This window comes from Musa acuminata, chromosome BXJ2-1, assembly GCF_036884655.1.
Source record: "Musa acuminata AAA Group cultivar baxijiao chromosome BXJ2-1, Cavendish_Baxijiao_AAA, whole genome shotgun sequence".
NCBI lineage: Eukaryota > Viridiplantae > Streptophyta > Magnoliopsida > Zingiberales > Musaceae > Musa > Musa acuminata.
Window position 1 is genome coordinate 2,379,998 of NC_088338.1, and position 20,890 is coordinate 2,400,887.

The 20,890-nt window shown below is 43.5% G+C and overlaps 5 protein-coding genes and 1 pseudogene across 5 annotated transcripts; 4 read left to right on the forward strand and 2 right to left on the reverse strand.

The window, feature by feature from the left end:
• The first annotated feature begins 2,817 nt into the window (after positions 1–2,817).
• LOC103987154 (uncharacterized) lies at positions 2,818–4,040 on the forward strand. The gene is made up of 3 exons (XM_009405370.3): positions 2,818–3,007; positions 3,109–3,386; positions 3,485–4,040. The coding sequence occupies exons 1-3, from the start codon at positions 2,858–2,860 to the stop codon at positions 3,825–3,827; spliced, it is 771 nt and encodes a 256-aa protein (XP_009403645.2). The 5' UTR covers positions 2,818–2,857; the 3' UTR covers positions 3,828–4,040.
• Positions 4,041–5,938: 1,898 nt separating this feature from the next.
• On the forward strand, positions 5,939–7,868 carry LOC135598403 (protein trichome birefringence-like 33). Its single transcript, XM_065092131.1, has 6 exons — positions 5,939–6,130; positions 6,194–6,410; positions 6,501–6,672; positions 6,750–6,949; positions 7,211–7,375; positions 7,445–7,868. Exons 1-6 carry the CDS (start codon positions 5,950–5,952, stop codon positions 7,782–7,784), a joined length of 1,275 nt encoding a protein of 424 aa, XP_064948203.1. The 5' UTR covers positions 5,939–5,949; the 3' UTR covers positions 7,785–7,868.
• Positions 7,869–8,070: 202 nt separating this feature from the next.
• On the forward strand, positions 8,071–8,914 carry LOC135598404 (uncharacterized). The gene has a single exon (XM_065092132.1). It carries the CDS (start codon positions 8,226–8,228, stop codon positions 8,844–8,846), a length of 621 nt encoding a protein of 206 aa, XP_064948204.1. The 5' UTR covers positions 8,071–8,225; the 3' UTR covers positions 8,847–8,914.
• A 799-nt stretch (positions 8,915–9,713) lies between these two features.
• On the reverse strand, positions 9,714–13,026 carry LOC135598406 (small ribosomal subunit protein uS4y-like). Its single transcript, XM_065092134.1, has 3 exons — positions 12,869–13,026; positions 12,187–12,568; positions 9,714–10,087 (listed from the first exon to the last, which is right to left on the reverse strand). The coding sequence occupies exons 1-3, from the start codon at positions 12,894–12,896 to the stop codon at positions 9,904–9,906; spliced, it is 594 nt and encodes a 197-aa protein (XP_064948206.1). The 5' UTR covers positions 12,897–13,026; the 3' UTR covers positions 9,714–9,903.
• Positions 13,027–13,181: 155 nt separating this feature from the next.
• LOC135598405 (putative pentatricopeptide repeat-containing protein At5g52630) lies at positions 13,182–15,446 on the reverse strand. Its single transcript, XM_065092133.1, has one exon. It carries the CDS (start codon positions 15,395–15,397, stop codon positions 13,352–13,354), a length of 2,046 nt encoding a protein of 681 aa, XP_064948205.1. The 5' UTR covers positions 15,398–15,446; the 3' UTR covers positions 13,182–13,351.
• Positions 15,447–16,150: 704 nt separating this feature from the next.
• On the forward strand, positions 16,151–20,814 carry LOC135598407 (phosphatidylinositol 4-phosphate 5-kinase 6-like; annotated as a pseudogene).
• The last annotated feature ends 76 nt before the right edge of the window (positions 20,815–20,890 follow it).

Genomic DNA, 20,890 nt, shown 5'->3' on the forward strand with positions numbered 1-20,890 from the left:
ACGAAGATTTTTAGTTCAATTCTGTTCACCCTTTTCTCTCTCAGATTAATAAATGAATTTACATTATTACCCTCGCTAATTTCTTTTATGTTTTCTAAATTTCATATTCTGCACATATATCTTTGAAATGCCACCACAAATTCCTACATCTTCTCATATATATATATATATATATATATATATATATATATATATATATATATATATATATATATATATATATATATATATATATATATATATCTTCTTATTTTCCTTATTTCCAATACCTTTTTCTTGTTTCATGGAATAAAGAACAACGCTCTGTCCTATGCGATTTCCACTACATTTTGTATTAATAAATTTTATAATTGTTTATAAAATAATATAATTTTAACTCCCCTTTAATTTTGGACTACACGAGGAACAAATTAATTTTCCAGCAATTAATGTGAAAATAGGAGGGGATTAAATAGGTATTAGGACATGATTTGTGGGGGCAAATAAGGAATTACAAGAGGGCGAGGTGGAGGCGTACCAAAACATCTCGTCTCGCTGGTTTGCCTCTCCTCTCGTAGTGCTATTGCTTCGGGGCCTCGGGGCACAACCACGGGCCAAACCCGAGCCACTCGATTTCTGCTGCACTGACGTAAATGCCCCTCCATGATTTCATAAATGGCGTAGGGGGCGGCATATTCCCAGAACCGACTGAGCCCACGAGCGGGGTGTGGTGGGGGAGTTTCTGACCGTTTGATCTCGATCCAAAGGCTAATCACGCTCCGGGCCGTCACGCACGCGGCGTCAGTGGGTTGGTAGAAATGATGGGCTACACGTGATCTCCACGTGTTCCGGTGTTGGGGTCGGCCATCAGCGGACCACGCGCCGCTCACGTGACAGGGAGAAGATAGTAATAAACAGGAATTTAAATATATTTGATGGAGACTAAAAGATTAATAGTGTTCAAATCTTTTTAAAGTTCAGATGATCTAATTAGTAATTGATTGAATGAAATAAAAAATTTATATCAAAAATATTACATGGATTAATTGAAAATAATAAAATCGAATGGATTGGAATCCCACCAATTTCGTATTTTTTTATTATTATCGTATATAAATGTCCTTATTTTAAGCACTCTCATTTTCAATATAAAAATTACTTTAATATAGTGCAAGAATTTCATGCAGCATTTTTGTGATAATTCAATTACAATCTTAACAACAAAGATTATGGAAGATATCAAAAAACAAAATAGCCTATGAGCAATAAACTAAGTTAGATTGCTTCGATTATTGATGTGGATGATCAAAGAATATTCTCTTTATTCCTTTGTTCTCCTTTCATGTATGATGGCATCTTCTATATACCTCCAATGAGAAATTGTTAAAATATAATTCTTAGAATATAAAATATTTAATCTGGATTAAAATCTAAAATTATCATAATACTTCCAATATAATAAAGCTCAGTATCAATACTAGAGGTCATGTCATTATATAGACGAGAGTAATGATCTAGAAAGAATAGTATGATAATCTATTAAAAATAATATAGGAAAAAAATCTCTAATATATCTTAAGTTTTAGACTACATAATCTAACAATAACAACGAAGAAAAAAAACATAATCTACTAATAATAACATAGGAAAAAAAACCAAAATGTCAACATGTCACAATAACAACATAGAAAAAACCATAATCTACTAATAATAAAATATAAAAAACCATACTGTATATTAGATTATGTCTAATGCATTAATGACAAAAAAAAATTAAGATGAAATCTAAGTGGAAGATCCTATCTTCAAGTCTTATTCATGCTGTGTAGTAAGTATATATAATGAACATCTTCATCAATTCAGGTTTTGCATTTTGGATTTAAGTTAATCTGTCACTGACATATACTGATTAAGCTTTCTAGATGAAAATATAATGATAGAAGATTTAAAATGGCATACCTTAAAGTGTGGAGTGCCCTATTACTGTGAAGAACACACGATTGCTGAGATTGGACCACCTTCTACCTATTGATTCCTTGGTACATTTTTGTTGTGTGTAAATAAGATACCTTCAGATATATAAGGTATTTCAAAATAAAATAAAATATATATATATATATATATATATTTATTTATTTATCTTAGACGAACATGTGTGTAAATAAAATGTTTGTAGATATTTTTTTTTTTATCTAGGATTGATAATTTATATATAAATAAGGCATTTTAGAATGTATCGAACGGTTCAGATTTTTTTATCTTAATTATTTTTTTTATCGTTCAGATTTTTTTTATTTTTTAGAATTTTTTTATGTTGTGCATGAGTATGAAAAAACTTTATGTAATTTTTATTTTTTTATTTGACATAAGTGATGTAATCATGTGGTGATAAAAGAAAATTTCATCCACAATTAAAATGTTAATTGGATCAATAATACCTTACCAACTAGTTTAGCTTATACTTTGTATTTAAAATATTTTTATCGTGAGTGAAAATTACTTAATGATATTTTATTTTCTTTAAATTATCAAACTAGTCATCCGACCTTATGCTTCCAACCTTTCCTTGTAATTGTTCTTTCCTTGGGCCGTAGTTGATCGCTTCTTCTCGCCCCAACCTTTCCTTGCAATTGTTTGCCTTGCATGCCTAGTCGTTGCCATCCCAACGTAGATGTGTGTGTGCATGGGTCATGGGAAGGAAAAGCTCGGGCATCTCCATTCACCACGCAACACAGCCAGCTGATCCAGGAAGCAAAGCCGCGCATGGATTCCTCCCTTCTTCTCCCCGCCCAAGCTTTCTCAGAGCAGAGCCACCGAGGTCCCCGCCGGGTTCTATATCTCCCCGTGCTGGTCCCCTTCCGGCCGAACCACGCGCGCCATGGCCATCACCCACAACGACCTGTCCATGAGGACGCACTGGCGCAGTGATATTAGCGGCCGCGTCGCTCTCTTCCTCGTGGTCCTCTCCGTCCTCTGCGGCCTCGTCAGCTTCGTCCTCTGCCTCGCCGCCGAGGCCTCGCGGTCCGAGGTAGCCGTCCATGTCCATCACCCCACTGCTTGCAGCGGCTAGCCCATTAGTTGCCGGGACTACGTGCGATTCATGCATGACGGCGTTTATTCCACGTGCAGGCCACATGGTACCTGTTGAGCAACCAGGGCGACAGCAGCAAGACGTACCAGTGCGTCTACACCGGCAGCGGGCGGACGCCGCTGGCCTGCGCCGTCTGCGCGTTCCTGCTGCTCGCAGCCGCCATGTTCGCCGAGCATGCCTACATGCTGGTGGCGGCCACCTCTCCCAAGCTTCCGGCACTGGCGGCTTGGTCGTCGCTCCCAGATGATCCCCGCACGTCGTCGTCGGCCGCTAGAACTCTTACATGGCGAGCCTGCTGCCTCTTCCTCACGACTTGGTAAGCTTTCCTGCCTTATGCGACAGCATCAACTGATTCGTCCGTTCTTGAGCTCGAGGACTACTCTGATTTGCTCCCTGCAACTCACTGGAGCACAGGATCTGCTTTGCCATCGCGGCGGTGCTGCTGATCATCGGCATCGGCGTGGAGTCGGGCCACATAAGCCAGTGGAGGAACCCGAAGCCGGACTGCCATGTGATCAGGCCAGGGCTCTTCGCAGCGGCTGGAATCTTCGGGCTGATCACCGTCCTCCTCGGAGTCGGGTTGTACCTTACGGCGCTGCAAACGCAGAGGCTGCACCAGGAAGAGGAGAACATGCGCCGAGGTATCACTCAGGCAACTCGCCCACACCAGTTTCCTCCGCCAAGCGCACCGCAAGCAGCGCACACCACACAAGGAGGGGAGCCCGCCGCCATTAACAAGACTTCGACCTCTGCGTGAGGTTTCAGTTGACCTCAGGTCACTGTGATACGCCAACCAATTGCCAATGGTATTTCTTCTGTGTTGGAAATCTTTGCTTAGATCATTTCAGAAGATGATAGGGAAAAACACTCAAAAGGACAATTTATTTTACAATGAATCAATTATTTTGGATGTTGTATACAAATTAGTGTGATTCAACTATCAAGAGCAATATCCATGTTTGGGCAAATAAAGAAGCAGCCTTAGAATGGCAAGCAAAAACATGTGGTGGTGTGTTTCTCCTTTAGGATATTGCCATTAGATCAATCTTTTTATTTTTATTTATAATTAAATAATTAATAATTTGGACATCATCATTTTTTTTTCTTTTGCTATATAAATCTAATGTGTGATGGCATTGCGACTTTTATCACTGTCTAAAATAATTAAACTTAGATTATCTTTCACTTTTAATGTGTGACTAAATCAAAATGTTATGATGGTAGCATTTATGGGTTGACTTTGTTGCTTCTTATGTAAATAGATTTTGTTGACTAATAATTATGTTCATCTAATTGCTATAAATTCAGTCAATTTATCTCCCACTTTCAATGTGACTAGTATTATAGTAAGCTGATGATGACCTTTGGCTCTTGTAAGCCAAATACTCTTTCTTTCTTCCTTTTGGTAGTTCTTTAAATAAATAAATCTTATTGAATAATAATTATTTTTGTTCTTTGAGTCAACTTAAATCTGATTTAACAGGTTAAATCAGGATCTATGATAAAGATCAAGTTATTTTTCATAAATAATTTTTTTCATAATATAGGTCATTAGACCGACCCAAAATATATACGATTAAGTTAATAATAATATACACATCAATCTTTTGTAAGTCAATTTAAGTTTTCATACACTTCCGATATAAGGCTAAATTGAGAGTTAAATCTATTCGATTCTAACATAATTCAAAATTAAAATTTAGTATAGTACATATGAGATATAGTTTAGCGTTCGACCCATCCTCATATCACTTATCACGATTTGATAAAATAAAAATAATATCTAAAAAAATTCGTTGAATTTAAATGACTGACTCAAAATATTTAATTCTAAAATAATAATATTAGATACACCAATCTCAATTTAAAAATCTAAAATAACTCTTCTCCTCTTGTGCACCTCATGACACTTTTTTTGTTGTCCTTCTCACTCCACCATCTCACTGGCCACATTTACTTTTGAGTCTATAGGAGATATCTCTAATAATAATAATAATAATATTCAGTTTGAAGTGTCCCAACATAAAATCCTTTTACCTTTTATGTTATTTGATTGATACATAAAATATTGTATTAGTTGTTCCATCTCTATTCGATACCATTATGAAATGAACGAATGATGGTAAGTTGAATCTATTTGAAGCTGAAATGTGACCAGATGAAAGGCATTCATCCTCTTCACAAAGATATCTACTTTTCACTGTTCTATGGCCACATAATAGAGGAAGTTAAGCAAAGACAAGAAGTGTCCAATTCACTCCCTTAGCTTACAAGGAAAGCAATGATCTCTATCTTCATGCACCACCACTAGTATCCATTTAGGGAACACAGGGCCACATCTCCAAACTTTCCATGTACTGCTACCTGCAACCTAATGGATTACAAAGGAGAGAAAAAAAAGTTAGAATCAATGAAATGACGTTATCAAATGATCAGAAGGACCATTCTGTTTTAATAATTCACTACCATGATTACCATAAAGAGTTCTTATATATGATCTAAAAAGATATCGATGATGTCCGAATCAATTCGACGAGACTAGAATATGAGATCATTAAATCGGCTTAGATTCATTATTATTTGATTTTGATAAATCAATCGAATTAGATTGATAATTAAATATTTATGTGGATTAAATACAAAATTTTTAGGATTTAGGATCATCAGACTTTTCATTACTTAGCTTCCACATGTGGAAGTCTTGCGTTGGGTACATCATATATAAAGTGACAATGACAAGCAAACTATATGAGCTAAGGTTTTGGAGTGAATGAGACTCAACCTCTTACGGTGAGACCGGACATGGCTGCCCTACCGCCACTCATCACTGTGTATTTATGGTCACTCTCCACCCACATGCCAACAACATCTCCCACGCCATGAAGCCACATCTCTCCTCCTCCTCCAACTCCTCGATATTCGCCAAGAGGGCTCGGCTCTCTCCTTGCATCTTGACCTTGCTGGCCGTCATGGCGCTCGTCGCAGTCCTCTCCGGCGAGGACTTCATCTTCAGCTTCATCCAGCTCAGCCCGGAGCCGCATCAGTTCCTATCCAGATCCGGTACGTCGTTGAACCGATCCCGGTGGAGCTGCTTACCGCTGATGCTTGTTGTGTTGGATGCAGGGAGTCGCGGAGAGAAGCTGCCGTTTGCCATCGGAGAGATGGAGGGCGACTGCGACATATACCGGGGGAGATGGGTCAGGGACGAGTCGACTCGGCCGCATTACCAGGAATCGGACTGTCCTTACATCCAGCCGCAGCTCACCTGCCAAGAGCATGGGCGACCTGATAAGGAGTACCAGTTCTGGAGATGGCAGCCTCGTGACTGCGACCTTCCCAGGTTCCTCGATAGCAGGACATGCATTCTAGTAATCTGCAAGATTTGGAGTTCTTTCTTCTACCTCTTCTAATGTGTTGCGATCTCGCGCAGCTTCAATGCCACACTGATGCTCGAGGCACTTCGAGGAAAGCGGATGATGTTCGTCGGTGATTCCCTGAACAGAGGTCAGTTCACTTCCATGGTCTGTCTTCTCCACTCCGCCATCCCGGACAGTGCCAAATCGATGGAAGTAAATGGTTCACTAACAGTCTTCCGGGCAAAGGTGAAACCATGCGCTAATCCTTCCCTCCACCGCTTCTCTCCCACCTATAACACCATCCTCTCTTCCACTTGGCTCAGGAGTACAACGCAACGATCGAGTTCTACTGGGCGCCGTTCCTTCTCGAATCCAACTCCGACGACGCCGTCATCCACAGGATGGCCGACAGGATCGTGAGGAAAGGATCCATCGACAAGCACGGCCAGAACTGGAAAGGAGCGGACGTGTTGGTGTTCAACACGTACCTTTGGTGGATGACTGGCCTCACGATGAAGATCCTGTAGGTTTGCTGACCTCTTCCTCCAGCTTTTAGAATCAGAATCGAAACCTACGGTTCCGATGCCAGATTAGGTTCGAACCGTCCGTAGATTGAAACCAAAACCGGAACCGGACCTTTAGTTCAATTCGGGAACTGTTGGTTCCGGTTCATTTGATTTAGTTCCGGACCGATTCGATTTCAATTTCAACCAGTTCGATTCTGATTCGAACCAAACCGTGATTAGAGGTAGAGCGAAGCAGTCATGGTGGGCTAACCTCGCAGGCAAGGACAGGGCTCCTTCAACGACGAAGCGAGGGATATCGTGCAGCCGAGCACAGAGGACGCCTACCGCATGGCGATGAGAAGCATGTTGGAGTGGGTGGACCAAAACATGGATCTAAAGAAGGCGAGGGTGTTCTTCGCCACCATGTCGCCTTCTCATGAAAAGTGAGTGAGTGAGGTCGCTCTAACCTTCGTCCTTTCTTACCTTGCTGATCAATACTGAGAAGCCAACAGGAGCAGAGACTGGGGGGACGAACCCGGAGGCAACTGCTACAACCAGACAACCATGATCGAAGACCCCACGTACTGGGGCTCCGATTGCCGGAAGAGCGTAATGGAGGTGGTCCGAGAAGTGGTCGGCGGAACGAAGCTGCCCATCACCGTCCTCAACATCACCCAACTCTCCAGCTACCGCAAGGACGCCCACACGTCCATCTACAAGAAGCAGTGGGTGCCGCTGACCCCTCAGCAGATCGCCAACCCGGTGAGCTACTCGGACTGCGTCCACTGGTGCTTGCCCGGCCTCCAGGACACCTGGAACGAGCTTCTCTTCACCGAGCTGTTCTACCCTTAGCGAGCGATGGCTTCGCCTATCATGCGCGGCATTCAATTACCTTCGGGAATCTTAAAGTACATCGACGATTGTGGAGGATGGAAACGGGTCTCGGATCCAACTCGAGAATCTATTTTATTATTCGGATACGGGTACACCAATTTCATCAGATCCGTTTCCCAATCTAGCGTTGAACATTGCTTATTATTGAAATTATAAAGAATAATTATTATTAAAATCGAGACACATCGGATTCCTACTTTGGTAGCGAATGGTGCGTTGACAATTTCGAATTTACTAGTGGTTGCAAATGCAGTAGACAAATATGCCCTCTCGGTCGCCGTTGACCACCGTCCCAAATGTCTGACCGGTCCAAGTCAAACACCGCGGGCTTCCCTATAAAACCAGCCATCGACGACTCTTCCATCCGCCTTTACTCGACTAGTGGTGATCCTGTGATCCATGATGGGCAAAGGACTCTTCCGCACTTGCTTCAGCCCCAGCTCTCGTGGCCTGGTGAAGCTGGTATTCTGGGGCGGCACCGCCACGTTCTTGCCGGAGAAGCAGCCCGCCGGGGAGGTCATGTACCGGTTCCCGGACCGCATCGTCTGCGACGCGGACTCCTTCTACATCGGTCTCCCGATCCCGGTTCTTTCTGCCGCCGAAGAGCTTCTCCCCGGCCGGACCTACTTCGTCTTCCCGGCCGACAGATTCCGGCTCGACCAGACCCTGACCGTCGCATCGCTCGCGTCGCTGTCGCCGGTGCCGACGAAGGTGTCGCTCGCCGGAGACGGACAGCGTCCGTTCGCGTACGTGAAGGGCGGGGATGGGAGGACACTGATCAAGGTGCTGCCTGAGTTCATATCTATGGTTATCTGCTCGTCGGGAGAAGGCGGGAGGAGGAGGGGCGGCGATGGCGGGGCGTTATGCAGCACGCCTGAGTTGAAGAGGCACTACGCGCAGCTGGTGGGGTCGAGGGCTCGCCGGCCTTGGTCTCCGGCGCTCGAGATGATATCAGAGAGGAAGAGTCGATCATTGTCGTCGCCCGTCAAGTTGTTGGGGTTGGAGAGGAGGTCGAGCTAATTAAGCCCGTGTTTCCTTCCTCTGTAAATATTAGAGGAGATATATGATCGAGTTCTTTTCATGCTTGATATCGAGGTTTTCTGGAACTCCTATGACCAATGTAAAGATTGATACATGCCCGTACCCGAGTCTGAGAATAGCTCGGGCTGGCTTACTTGTTTGGCTTTCGTGAAGTTACAATAGCGTTGGCTTGTTAGAATTCTTTTGTTGTGACTGACTTCCGTCACCATCGAAGAATGGAGTGTACTAAAAGATGCTGGTGAAATGCGTGTGCTGTTTACAGGTCGTCGTTATCCGAAGCCATAGTGGACTATAACTTTAGGTTGACCATGCACGACCAGATGAGTGATTCCAAGAGCCAGTTGCCGAGACTGACCCAATCCACTTTAGATCATATAGGAAAATATATTTCAAATGATATATACATCGTCGACCAATTCCAGGAGAAAGTATCGCCTACTGACTTACCTTCTATATATTTCTTGATTATTATTTAGCAATAAGGCTTTTGAATTCCTTATTGGTCTATCTTTTCTCTTTAATCTAATCCTTGCAACCCCCTTATCTCTCACCTCCATCTCTTTAAGTTAATTAAGCATAATCAATAAAGGATATGACTTGGAAACCAAAACGAAGTTAATAAATCCATAACATGAGCCAGAAATATTAATGTGGGTCTGTGGACAGTAAATATAGATAAAAGCATACAAGTTGACTAACATAACATCTTTGAACAATTTGATTAAACATAAAGAAAACTATGTCGACCAATTTGAACTAATAGCATGGTCAATAAACACAAGGAAAATATTGACCACTAGGACCAAGTTCATTGCACCACAAAGCATGCGCTTATGCCACCTGAGGTTGATCGAGACACTAACCTTTTAAGCCAAAATAGATGAATACGTGTCTACTCCATGATTTCAACATTAGAAAACACTAAGGTAACTTCCTGCAATAACACTTGTGCAAAATGTTCAGATAACTAATAACTCAAGTGCAAAAGAAATAGAAGACCAGAATTCGACTAGGATAGTTGCATATTCCTTATTCCTCATTCCTCATCCTCCTCATCACCATCACCCCCAGCTGCCTTCTTTGCTGCTGCCTTCTGGTTCCTTCTCTTCACTCTCCCAGGACGGCCACCACCAAATGGACTCGTCAGGGAGAAGTCGATGTGCTTTGCTGAATCCACCCTCACCATGAATGATGGGATGTTAACCACTTGCCTCCCAACTCTGTGAGGATAGTTGAGAAACATGAAGAGACAAATACAAATTGCGAAAAAATATTGTAGTTTCATGTCAACATAATTCTGCTCACTGGCCCATTTACCACCAGGAAATGGAAGTTCAAATCACAACCAACCTGTTAAGGTCTGGTCAGCCAAAATATATTACAGTTTATTGGAAAAAAGATGTAATGCTAGCAAAAATTAAATCACTAGCAGGGGGATATAACTGACAAAAAAGGTAGCAAAACATTGATGGTCAGATGGACTGGAGCATCAGCATAAGAACTGATCACAATGGTAGGCTGTGGCAATGTTGTTGCAGGCAAAGGGACAAGAGCATTCGATTAGAGAGAGAGAGAGAGAGAGTTCCTAAGATTTATGAAGAGAGTATTTTCACAGAAACCATCAATTTCAACGAATTAGAGAACGTAAATAAACTACATTCAATGGATTTTGGACTTTCTTCTTCCATATTTTATTTCATCTACCATATTAAGTTGAATCACTAGTTACTTATATTTATGTAAACTCATCAATTTGGTTCATAAGATCCAACAGGAAAACCTGAACTTGACTCTTTCAGAGTCAGCTTAAAGTTTGGTGACCTGAACCCAAACTAAATATAACATGACTAATTATTTTTTTTGTCGGTCATTAGTAACAATGACATTTAGGTGATGCAACAGACTAGAGTAGATTCATGTACATAAGCAGCAATATTTCAGTTGTTATCCTCAACTTCTCCCTCCTCTCTTTCTATTTATGGTTGTTCACTATCTTACCTATGCCTGCTTCTCAGGTATTTCCCTGTTCTTCTTCACCGCCTTCACCATCCATGTGTTACTGCAATATTGAATTAAATAACACTGTTGTATAAGCAACAAGGTACAACATTTGTCTTATTTAAGTAGAACCAGACAGGAATTTACAGGTTTATCTCATCCTCAAATATATTTTTCCAAGTCGGAGGCCTTTCTACAGTTAGGCATGTGCCAAGATTCACACCTAGGCTTACATAGACCTAGATCATTAGTCCACTTCAACACCAACCTTTAAAATCAAAGCATTTAGAAAAAAAATAATCACAAAATGTGTTCATTCAACATGCAATTAATATGATTTGGTTAACAGTCCATATCTATATAAGAGTTACCACTAGAGCATATCCTATATTTGATATATATAAATAGATGTTAAGAGGACAACCATGGATTACATGCTACAATACAATTGCTTTAGGAAGGCCCACCACAAGAGTCCTAGAAAGATCCAAGACTACCAATAGAGGAACAAAAATCTGTATAACATACACTATTGGTTGGTTGATATTTAAAAAAGCAAGCGAAGCAAATATTTTAAAGGTCTATTGAACTTCAAAACTATCTGGAAGGATTTGAACAAGCTGGGAAGGTAAATATTCTATTGCACAGGAATACCAAACATCATTGCAGAACTAGCATCATGAAGCAGGAACTATAGAATCCATTTTCAACAAATTAATATTAGCTATATTTATCGATTTACACAAGGTAAGATTCACAGAAAAAAGAACACACTGTTTTTCTATTCCTTTCCCTTTATTGTTCTACCAATCCTAAATAAAGTTACACTCCAGAAGACATAGTTGGTTGATATTGCAATGCTAGTGCTCCTAAAAGTCAAACACACTTACCGCTGGATGCTACAAGCTTCTTAATCACTACACAGATCTCATGTCAAATCATGGCTACTAGAAAATACAAAATCTAACCATTACTTGCCAATAATTTTTGGTAACTCCTGAATATATCATTAGATAGCATTTAAGAAAAATGGAGAACAGTAGTATAGGCAAAGATAGGCTAATATAAACATGACAATAAAAACCACAATAGGTAATAGACAGACCGGCAAAAACAAATGAAATTTGATCTTATTGCAGGCATGTACTACTGCCACCGCAAGTCTGTTTACTGCCTCAACTAATCACCACATAAACCAGAGAGAGTTTCACATTTAGTGAAAATGCTAATAAAATGACAATGTATTTAAAACCATTGACGCACACAATTTATTATAACTTTCAGATAATCCAATCCATCAATAGCAAAAAGAAGGTTATACCTGATGTGGCGCTGCCTGATGAGAACCCTAGCATGGTGGATAGACTTTGCCATTCCCGACTTGAAGACGAGAGTCTGCAGACGGCGCTCCAAGAAGTTCTCCACTGTGAGGGCCAGGACATAATCTAGCTTGTTCTGGCCTTCCTCGAGGAGCCCATAACGGTTCATCCGGCGGAGGAGGGCCTCTCCCTCGAAAATCCGACGAGGGTTTTTCTCATCAAGCGTGAGAAGATCCCTCGCAGCATTACGGATTCGGCTCAGCGCATACTGGACTCTCCAGAGTTCTCGTTTGCAGCGGAGCCCATACTCACCGACAAGCTTCAGCTCAGCATCAAGCCGCTCCTTCTCATAGGGACGACGGGGCTTCTTAAAGGTCTTCCCGTCTGAAAAAAGACCATCGTAGCTAGGATTAACAGATCCAAACCATACTCAGAACACCAACGAGGGTTTCCATCAGATTTTGAAAGAAGAAACTAACAATGTACCCAAAACCACAATGAAGCCCAGAAATTCCACCACGCACACATCGTAAGAAACCGAAATCAAAACCCTACCAAGGCTTTTCCTCATAAAATTTCAGATCCATTCGAGGATCGAAAAATAAGAAGCAAAAACATCGAAAAAAATTCAAAGATCTGAGATTGCGGGATGAGAGAAGGACAACGACGATCGCGACTACTCACAGTTCCTATAAAAACTGACGTGAACCATGGCTGCTTCTCCTCCACCGACGCCTCCGGCGCTCGCCTACGGATCCCGATCCAAGGAGGTGCGCGAGAGGCTGCGAACGAGCACGCAGATTCCTTTATATATAGAATTCCAAAAACCCTAGCCCTGAGCGTGGAAACGTCATCGGGTCGAACCGGGTCGGGTTGATGGTCCGCAACTCTTCATGCCAGTTTTTGGGTTAGGCCTTCTGGGCTCCCCACGAGCCAGCAAACTTAACGGGCCTTCTGCATAGCCCTCAATCTACCAATATTTCATATACACGACACATATCAAGGCTTTATATATATATATAAACTGAATAAGGCCAAGAATGAATGTACCTTGCTCATAATTTATCCATTTCATAATTTCCTTGCTCAAAAATCAATCAGACTAATTAAAAGAATGAAGCTTGAAATGATAATTGCTTTTGTTGAGGTGGGCTGAAATGAAAGGAATCACCAGTAATCACCACATGAACACATTCCATCTGCAAAGTGGTGAAATCTTGCGTTGTCCCGAACTATGATCTCTCTCGATTCGATCTGTGATATGAGCTTGATCGCCGAGTGGCAATCCATGCAGATCCGTAGATTCTTCTTAACGATGATAGGCTTTGTGGGTGGAGTGCTGATCAGCGCGAATGCAACTGCAATCCTCTCACTGTGATGATGCAGCGATCTCCCCCTCGATCCTTCTTCCAGATTAGAAGCCACAGAAGCTGTCACAGGAACATACCCTGCTTGACTTAGTTTAACCGAGAGCTCCTCAAGCTTCTCATGGATCTCCTTTATCTGTGGGTGTGAAGGGTCATCGGCACCAAAAACATGGGCCTTGTTGTCGACATCCACCCAGCTGAAACCAGGCAACTTCTTCACCCTGCTGTCCCTCATCAACTTCCTTGCAGCTTTCACATCCTCCCAGTGACCCATCGAGGCATACATAGTCGACAGCAGGACATGGATCCCTGTGTTGCCGGGCTCCAGCTTCATCAGCTTTTCTGCAGCAAACTCACCCAGTTCTACGTCTCCATGTGTCCTGCACGCTCCAAGCAAAGAACACCAGCCATAAGCGTTAGGCTCAAACGGCATTCGGCCGATGAAATCTTTGACTTCCTCAAGTCTTCCAGCTCGAGCAAGCATATCTATGACACAAGAGTAATGCTCCTCTGCAGGTTCCACACCATATGTTTTGTGCATGGAGTGGAAGTACTCTAGTCCTGATTCCACCAGCCCGGAATGGCTGCACGCCATTAACAGGTTAACGAAACTGATATGATTTGGTTTGCATCCTCCGGCCACCATTCGATGGAAGGCCTCTACTGCTTCCTTGCCACGGCCATGGTGTGCAAGCGCACCCACCATCGAATTCCAGGCAGCATCACTGGCGTGCTGAATCTCTCCAAACAGCTGAATCGAACACTTGAGGATCCCGCACTTGCCGTACATGTCGACGAGGGAGGAAGAAACGTATGGGTCCATGTCAAAGCTTGTTTTGATCACTTGGGCATGGAACTGAGTCCCTTGTTCCAGCACTGCTTGGTTTGCACAAGCCTTGACCATGCTCGAGAAAGTGAACTCATTAGGCTCTGTTCCTTGTCTTCTACAGTCAACGTATGTTCTCAAAGCTTCCTCGAACTGGTTCATCTCGACATACCCATCGATCAAAGAACTGCAGGAAACCACGTTCCAGTCGGAACCCACCTTCTTGGCGACGCTCGAAGCACTGTCCATGTCTCCAGCCTTTGCATACATGTCCGTCAGCGCATTGACAATAAAAGTCTCCGATTCCAGACCCAACTTCACGACGGATGAATGAAGAGACTGACCAAATCTGTAGGCCTTCAGGCCAGCACACGCATTCAAGGCACTACATAAAGCATGCTGATCGATGGTGATCCTACCTGCATCGATCATCTCCTTAAATGCCCGAAGTGCGTCCTCGAAATTCCCATTCTTTGCGTACCCATCTATCATGGTGGTCCAGGACACCTCGTCTTTCCATGGCATCTCCTCGAAGACCAGACGGGCCTCAACCAAAGATCCACATCCAGCGTACATCTCGGCGAGGTTGCTTCCGACAAACAGTTCATCGTCAAAACCCAACTTCACACTCGAGCAATGCATCTGTCTACCGTACGCCAACGACCCGAAGGACGCGGAAGCCTGAATCGCACTGGAGAATGCGAACTCCGTAGGCCTCACACCCGCACCGCACATCAGCGAGAAGGTTCGGAGGGCTTCAAGAGCCTGGCCGTTCTGGGAGAACCCGGAGATCATGGCAGACCAGCTGACCAGGTTTCTCTGCGTCATTCCGTCGAACAGGGCGGCAGCGTGGTGGATGTCGCCACATTTTGCATACATGTTGATGAGATGGTTGGCGACGAAGGTGGACGGGACGCCGCCGAGGGAGATCAAATGGGCGTGGAGCTGCTTGCCTCTGTTGAGCTTCCGGGCTCGAGCGTAGGATTGGATGAGTTGAGCCAAAACAGATGGCTCCTTCATGTCACGGGGAGCACCAGATGCCGCGGGGGGCAACAAAGTCCTTCGGCGTCCGTCTTTAGAGCCTTATATGCTACTCTTGTGACACGTGGTCGATCGATTCGTAACACGAGGAATATATATATATAATTTTGGTGTAATAGATGCATCAGAGCCATTGATGGATTGAGTTGACCAATTATTAAGATTTATGGGTAAGACATCCAAGAAGTGGTCAAACCCTCTCTCTCTCTCTCTCTCTCTCTGTGCAGGGATAGCTTAGAAATGGTTGCACGACTGCATTTTTATTAGTGATCCATTTATTCCATGATCTCTGTGTCTTTCTACAGTCATTGAGAGAGAGAAAGAGAGAGAGAGCTTAAATCCTCGTGCAGTATCTCCTCCTCAATCCTTGTGCGAAGGACAGCTACAAAGTAGGGACGTCTTCCTCTTTCCTCCCTCCACTTGTTGGGAGGAGACAGCAGCTTAGAACAGCCATTCCAATTCCAGCCTTCCCCAAAGGAACCCATTCGTAGCACAACAATTCGAGCATTATCCCAACAATTTATCTAAATCCAAAAACAAATTTCCCAATTTTTTCTTCTTCTTTTTCTATTTTTTCAGCCAAAAAAATATATTTATATATAAAAGAAGGGAAGAAAAAAAGAAAAATCAAGAAAATGTTACGAGGAAGGCATAACTTACAACCGCCCCCTCCGCCTCGTCTGGTCTTCGTCCCGTGACGATGTCGTTGGGTGGAGATGTGAGTGGGTGATCGACGTGAGTTCGGCAATGGCTGTGGGATTGGTGGTGACGCTGAGTCAATAGCATCGAAGAGGAGGAGAGGAGAGAGACGCACGAGGGCGGAATAGAATGTACAAAGCGCAGCAGCAGAAGCAGCACGACGCCAAGGCGTGGGAATCGACCGTCCGAAAAGCACAGCAGCAGCAGCAGCCCGGCAGTCGCCGCCGCGTCTGCCCGCTCGGGCCAATGTCCGTCGCCCCGTCCGAAGACGACTCCGGCGCCACCTCTCCACGCGGAGAAGGCGACGACGACGATTCGGCAGAGGCGGAGGAGGAGGGGGAGGTCTACCACGCGGAACATGTCTTCCCCAGCGGCGACTTCTATACCGGACATTGGATCGCTGGCATCCCCCACGGCACCGGGAAGTACCTGTGGACGGATGGGTGCATGTACGAGGGCGAGTGGCGGTATGGGAAGACCACCGGCCGTGGGAAGTTTTCGTGGCCCTCCGGCGCCACCTACGAGGGCGATTTCAAGGCCGGGTTCATGGACGGCTTCGGTACCTACACCGGCGCCTCCGGCGAAACCTACTGGGGGAGCTGGTCCATGAACCTGAAACACGGCCACGGCAAGAAGTCCTACGCCAACGGCGACTACTACGACGGCGAGTGGCGCTCCGGCATGCAGGACGGCCACGGCCGCTACGTCTGGCGCAGCGGAACCGAGTACGTCGGACAGTGGCGCGCCGGGCTCATCCATGGCAGAGGAGCCCTCATCTGGGCTAACGGCAATCGCTACGACGGTGATTGGGACAACGGAAATCCCAGGGGCAACGGTAGCTTCCGGTGGGCTGATGGCGGCCTCTACGTCGGGGAATGGTCTAACGAGAATGCCACCATCCAACACAAGGGGGTGTACTACCCATCGCCGACCGCCACCTCCCCCACTGCCCGAGACCCACAGGAAGAGTTTGTGGCCGACCTTAAAGAATGCAAGATCTCACTGGGGGAAACCATATCGGTGCTTCCCTCCCAGAAGACCCTCAATTGGACCGGCATTGAGCCGCGGCGGTCCTCCACGGCCTCTGAATCTGCCGCCACGGACCGCGCCAGAAGGCGGGCCTCCGTCGACGGTGCCGCTTTGCTGCGCAGAAGGCCCAACGGCAGGACACTCACCGTGATCGGGACCAATGACAATGTGGGATTAGAAAAGGGGCTGGATGGGATCTACACCTGGGAGTCCCATGGAGATATTCCTTCTGACGCGGTCGAGAGGCGTTCCATGGTTGAGAAGCAGGATGCGGCAGAGGCAAAGGTGCCGATGAACCCACCACGCATGCGTTGGCGGCCTCCGAGAGCCATGAAGAAGAAGCAAGGAGAAACCATCATGAAAGGGCACAAGAATTATGACCTTATGCTCAATCTCCAGCTCGGGATAAGGTAATGTTTTCCTGCGTAGCTATATGTAGTCTTTGGCTGAAGATTGTGTATATGAAGGCATTGTCATGTGCTTGCAATTCTCCATCAATGAAGCTTAGTAAAGTGGAAACACTAATTCATTTCTTAGATAATCCACTAAAAGACAGCGGTTTGATGTAGATTGTGTTCTTATCCTTGTTTTCCAGAGTTCACCAATCTAAAGTTTGCTGTGGTACAGACATGCTGTTGGAAAACAAGGTCCTTCTCAGAGTGAGCTGAAATCATCTGCCTTTGACCCCAAAGAAAAAGTGTGGACAAAGTTTCCTCCTGAAGGCTCGAAGCATACACCTCCACATCAATCCTGTGAATTCAGATGGAAAGATTACTGTCCATTGGTGTTCAGGTAAGTCCATGACTCTACTCTGTTACAATTTAGTTATCACCTTTGAAGTTTGTATTCTTAAACTAGAGCAGACTTGATGATACATGATACTTAAATTGAATGTTCAGGACACTTTGCAGGCTGTTCAAAGTTGATGCAGCTGACTATATGATGTCTCTTTGTGGCAATGATGCCCTTCGGGAGCTGTCTTCGCCTGGTAAGAGTGGAAGTTTCTTTTACCTGACCAATGATGACAGATATATGATAAAGACAATGAAGAAGTCTGAAGTAAAGGTGATCATCTTTACCTATCCAAATCATCCTTCCTATTTGAAACGGTAATCCTTTTCCTAGTTTCCGCATCTATCTTACCACATAACATCTTGTTCGACAGGTCCTTTTGCGGATGCTTCAAGCATATTATAACCATGTCAGGAAATTTGAGAACAGTTTGGTAACCAAGTTTTTTGGTCTTCATTGTGTGAAGTTAACTGGAGCTTCACAGAAGAAGGTCAGAATGCAGATCTCGATGAACGTTCATAATTTTGGATGGAGTATTTTTTTTTTTTACATAACATATCAGGTTTTGCTTTTTCTTGTCACAATTGATCAGGTCCGCTTTGTTATAATGGAAAATTTGTTCTGCTCTGAGTATGTTATTCACCGGCGGTTTGACCTGAAAGGATCTTCTCATGGTCGTATGACCAGCAAGCCAGAGTCAGAGATTGATGAAACCACTACCTTAAAGGATCTTGATCTTAACTTCATATTTCGGCTACAACGATCTTGGTTTCAGGAGTTCCAAAGGTATAGTTATCGATTTTGTCCAGTTTTATGGCAGTTCTGTTTTCTGAACCTAGATATTCTATGTTTCTTATATAGAATGAGATATATATATGTGCTTTCTACAGGCAAGTTGACAAGGATTGTGAGTTTCTCGAGCAGGAGAGGATCATGGATTATAGTCTTTTAGTGGGAGTCCATTTTAGAAGTTCCAGAGAGATGCTTCCACCTGAAGGTTCATTTTAATGTCTGAAATGGCATCAAAATATTTATTCAAGCTTCCCTGACTGTGCATTTTCTAAGTTGCTCATGTTTTGGTCAAAGGTGGTGACGATGATAGCAAAAGAGAAGCAACAATGCAGCTTTCAAGAGTCAACAAGGATGATTTGAATTCTGATTCGAATAGGTACAACCATTATGGATTAGTTTCTATGTTTTTCTTTGTTGCTTGTCTGCTTAGATGTATTATTACTCATTACCAAACTATTAGAGGACCTTTTGACAGCCAAATCAAACAATGCAAGGCATCATGCATGCTTCTTCTATATAAATTCATTCCCTTGATGTTCTAACATGTGAGAGAGTGTCATAATTACATTTTCATATGACTTTGCTATGTTTCTCTCGCGAGATCTATATTTCTCTTTGTTACATGTCCTATTTAATGTATCATAATGATTCAGTACCGAACTATTAGGGGATCTTTTGACAACCAAATCAAATAATGCAATGCCTCATGCATGCTTCTTCTATATGTGTCTCATTCGCCCTATGTGTGACAGAATGTTGCTTGTGCTCTTTAGATTATTTTTCTAACATCAAACTATTAGAGGATTTGTTGATGACCAAGTCAAATCATGAAAGGCATCATGCATGCTTCTTCTACATATTTCATTCTCTTGATGTTTACCAAGTGACAAATGAAATGAGTACCTTCTCATACGAGTTTGTGTGTTTCTTTTGCTACAATTAAACAATAAATTGCTACACTTGTTGAGGACAAAATCAAATCATGCATGCTTCTTGTACATATTTCATTCTCTTGATGTTTAACATGAGACAAATGGCATCATTACCTTCTCATATGACTTTGCATGTTTCTTTTGCTATATATTAACAGTAAATTTCTACATTTGTACTGTCTGAAATAACCGATATATTTATCACAAGTATGAATTTATTGATATGCACATATGCTTAGTCAATGATGTTATTGTAGAAAAAGAAACAAAAATGTTGTTTTTTTTTTTATCCTTTAGGATCTCATATCCTTCATCTCATCGAATAGTTTGTGCCGTCATCTCCCAAAATACATTTCAGCATCCATCTATCTATCTTTCTCTGCACAACATCGTCAAGATTAGCCCTTGAGCTTTTGTTCCTTCTGTTTGATGCTGTAGGACGGGAAAGATCAGACTAGGCGTCAACATGCCAGCTAGAGCTGAACTGACAGTTAGGAAGAGCGATGGCGATTCCCAGCTCGTCGGAGAACCCACCGGAGAGTTCTACGATATAGTCTTGATTTTTGGCATCATAGACATATTGCAAGACTACGATATCAGCAAAAAGCTTGAGCATGCCTACAAGTCTTTCCAGTTTGATCCGGCCTCGATATCAGCTGTAGATCCGAAACAGTACTCGAGACGCTTCCGTGATTTCATATACAGAGCTTTCACAGAGGCAACCTAAAGCAAAATTCTGAGCCGCAGCAAACAAGAAGAGTTCCAGGTTGAGCGACTTGGACTCACGAGAACACACAAGAAATCCGGCACGGCAGCAACCGGGTGCGTAGCTCTCGGCACGGCACGCTGATGCTTCATTTCGGCGAGGTACGGCTCCCAGATGGTGCTGCTTCAGCCATCACAGAGCCTCAAAGCAAGTAAATGTGAATAGAGAGCTTCATGTGATTTGTTTACACAGGTAGTGCTAATATCTTAATTTGAAAGGATAGAGAATTGTAACAACAAGCATGCAAACCGATCTAATGTTGTAAATTATTTCCATGAGAGTAACATGTACCAAATGTGGGGCTGTGCTTTGAGGTGCTGCTACAGGAAATCGGTGGATACTACTGTACAGTGTTCGAGAACAAGAACGCTTCAGATTGTGTGTTGTGTGTAAAGCATATATGGAGATGAGAGAACAAGACACCCAAAACAAGCGTTATCAGATGTGGAGTTCTCTATATGC

Bases quoted from the DNA above. Each gene is read 5' to 3' on its own strand.
- LOC135598406 (XM_065092134.1), bottom strand. From the start codon at position 12,896: ATGGTTCACGTCAGTTTTTATAGGAACT. The intron at 12,569-12,868 runs GTGAGTAGTCGC...GTCTTTTTTCAG, and splicing joins CGTCAGTTTTTATAGGAACT to ACGGGAAGACCTTTAAGAAG. The intron at 10,088-12,186 runs GTATAACCTTCT...CTATCCTCACAG, and splicing joins ATCAGGCAGCGCCACATCAG to AGTTGGGAGGCAAGTGGTTA.
- LOC103987154 (XM_009405370.3), top strand. From the start codon at position 2,858: ATGGCCATCACCCACAACGACCTGTCCATGAGGACGCACTGGCGCAGT. The intron at 3,008-3,108 runs GTAGCCGTCCAT...TTCCACGTGCAG, and splicing joins CCGAGGCCTCGCGGTCCGAG to GCCACATGGTACCTGTTGAG. The intron at 3,387-3,484 runs GTAAGCTTTCCT...ACTGGAGCACAG, and splicing joins TGCCTCTTCCTCACGACTTG to GATCTGCTTTGCCATCGCGG.
- LOC135598404 (XM_065092132.1), top strand. From the start codon at position 8,226: ATGATGGGCAAAGGACTCTTCCGCACTTGCTTCAGCCCCAGCTCTCGT.
- LOC135598405 (XM_065092133.1), bottom strand. From the start codon at position 15,397: ATGAAGGAGCCATCTGTTTTGGCTCAACTCATCCAATCCTACGCTCGA.
- LOC135598403 (XM_065092131.1), top strand. From the start codon at position 5,950: ATGAAGCCACATCTCTCCTCCTCCTCCAACTCCTCGATATTCGCCAAG. The intron at 6,673-6,749 runs GTGAAACCATGC...CACTTGGCTCAG, and splicing joins TAACAGTCTTCCGGGCAAAG to GAGTACAACGCAACGATCGA. The intron at 6,950-7,210 runs GTAGGTTTGCTG...CTAACCTCGCAG, and splicing joins GGCCTCACGATGAAGATCCT to GCAAGGACAGGGCTCCTTCA.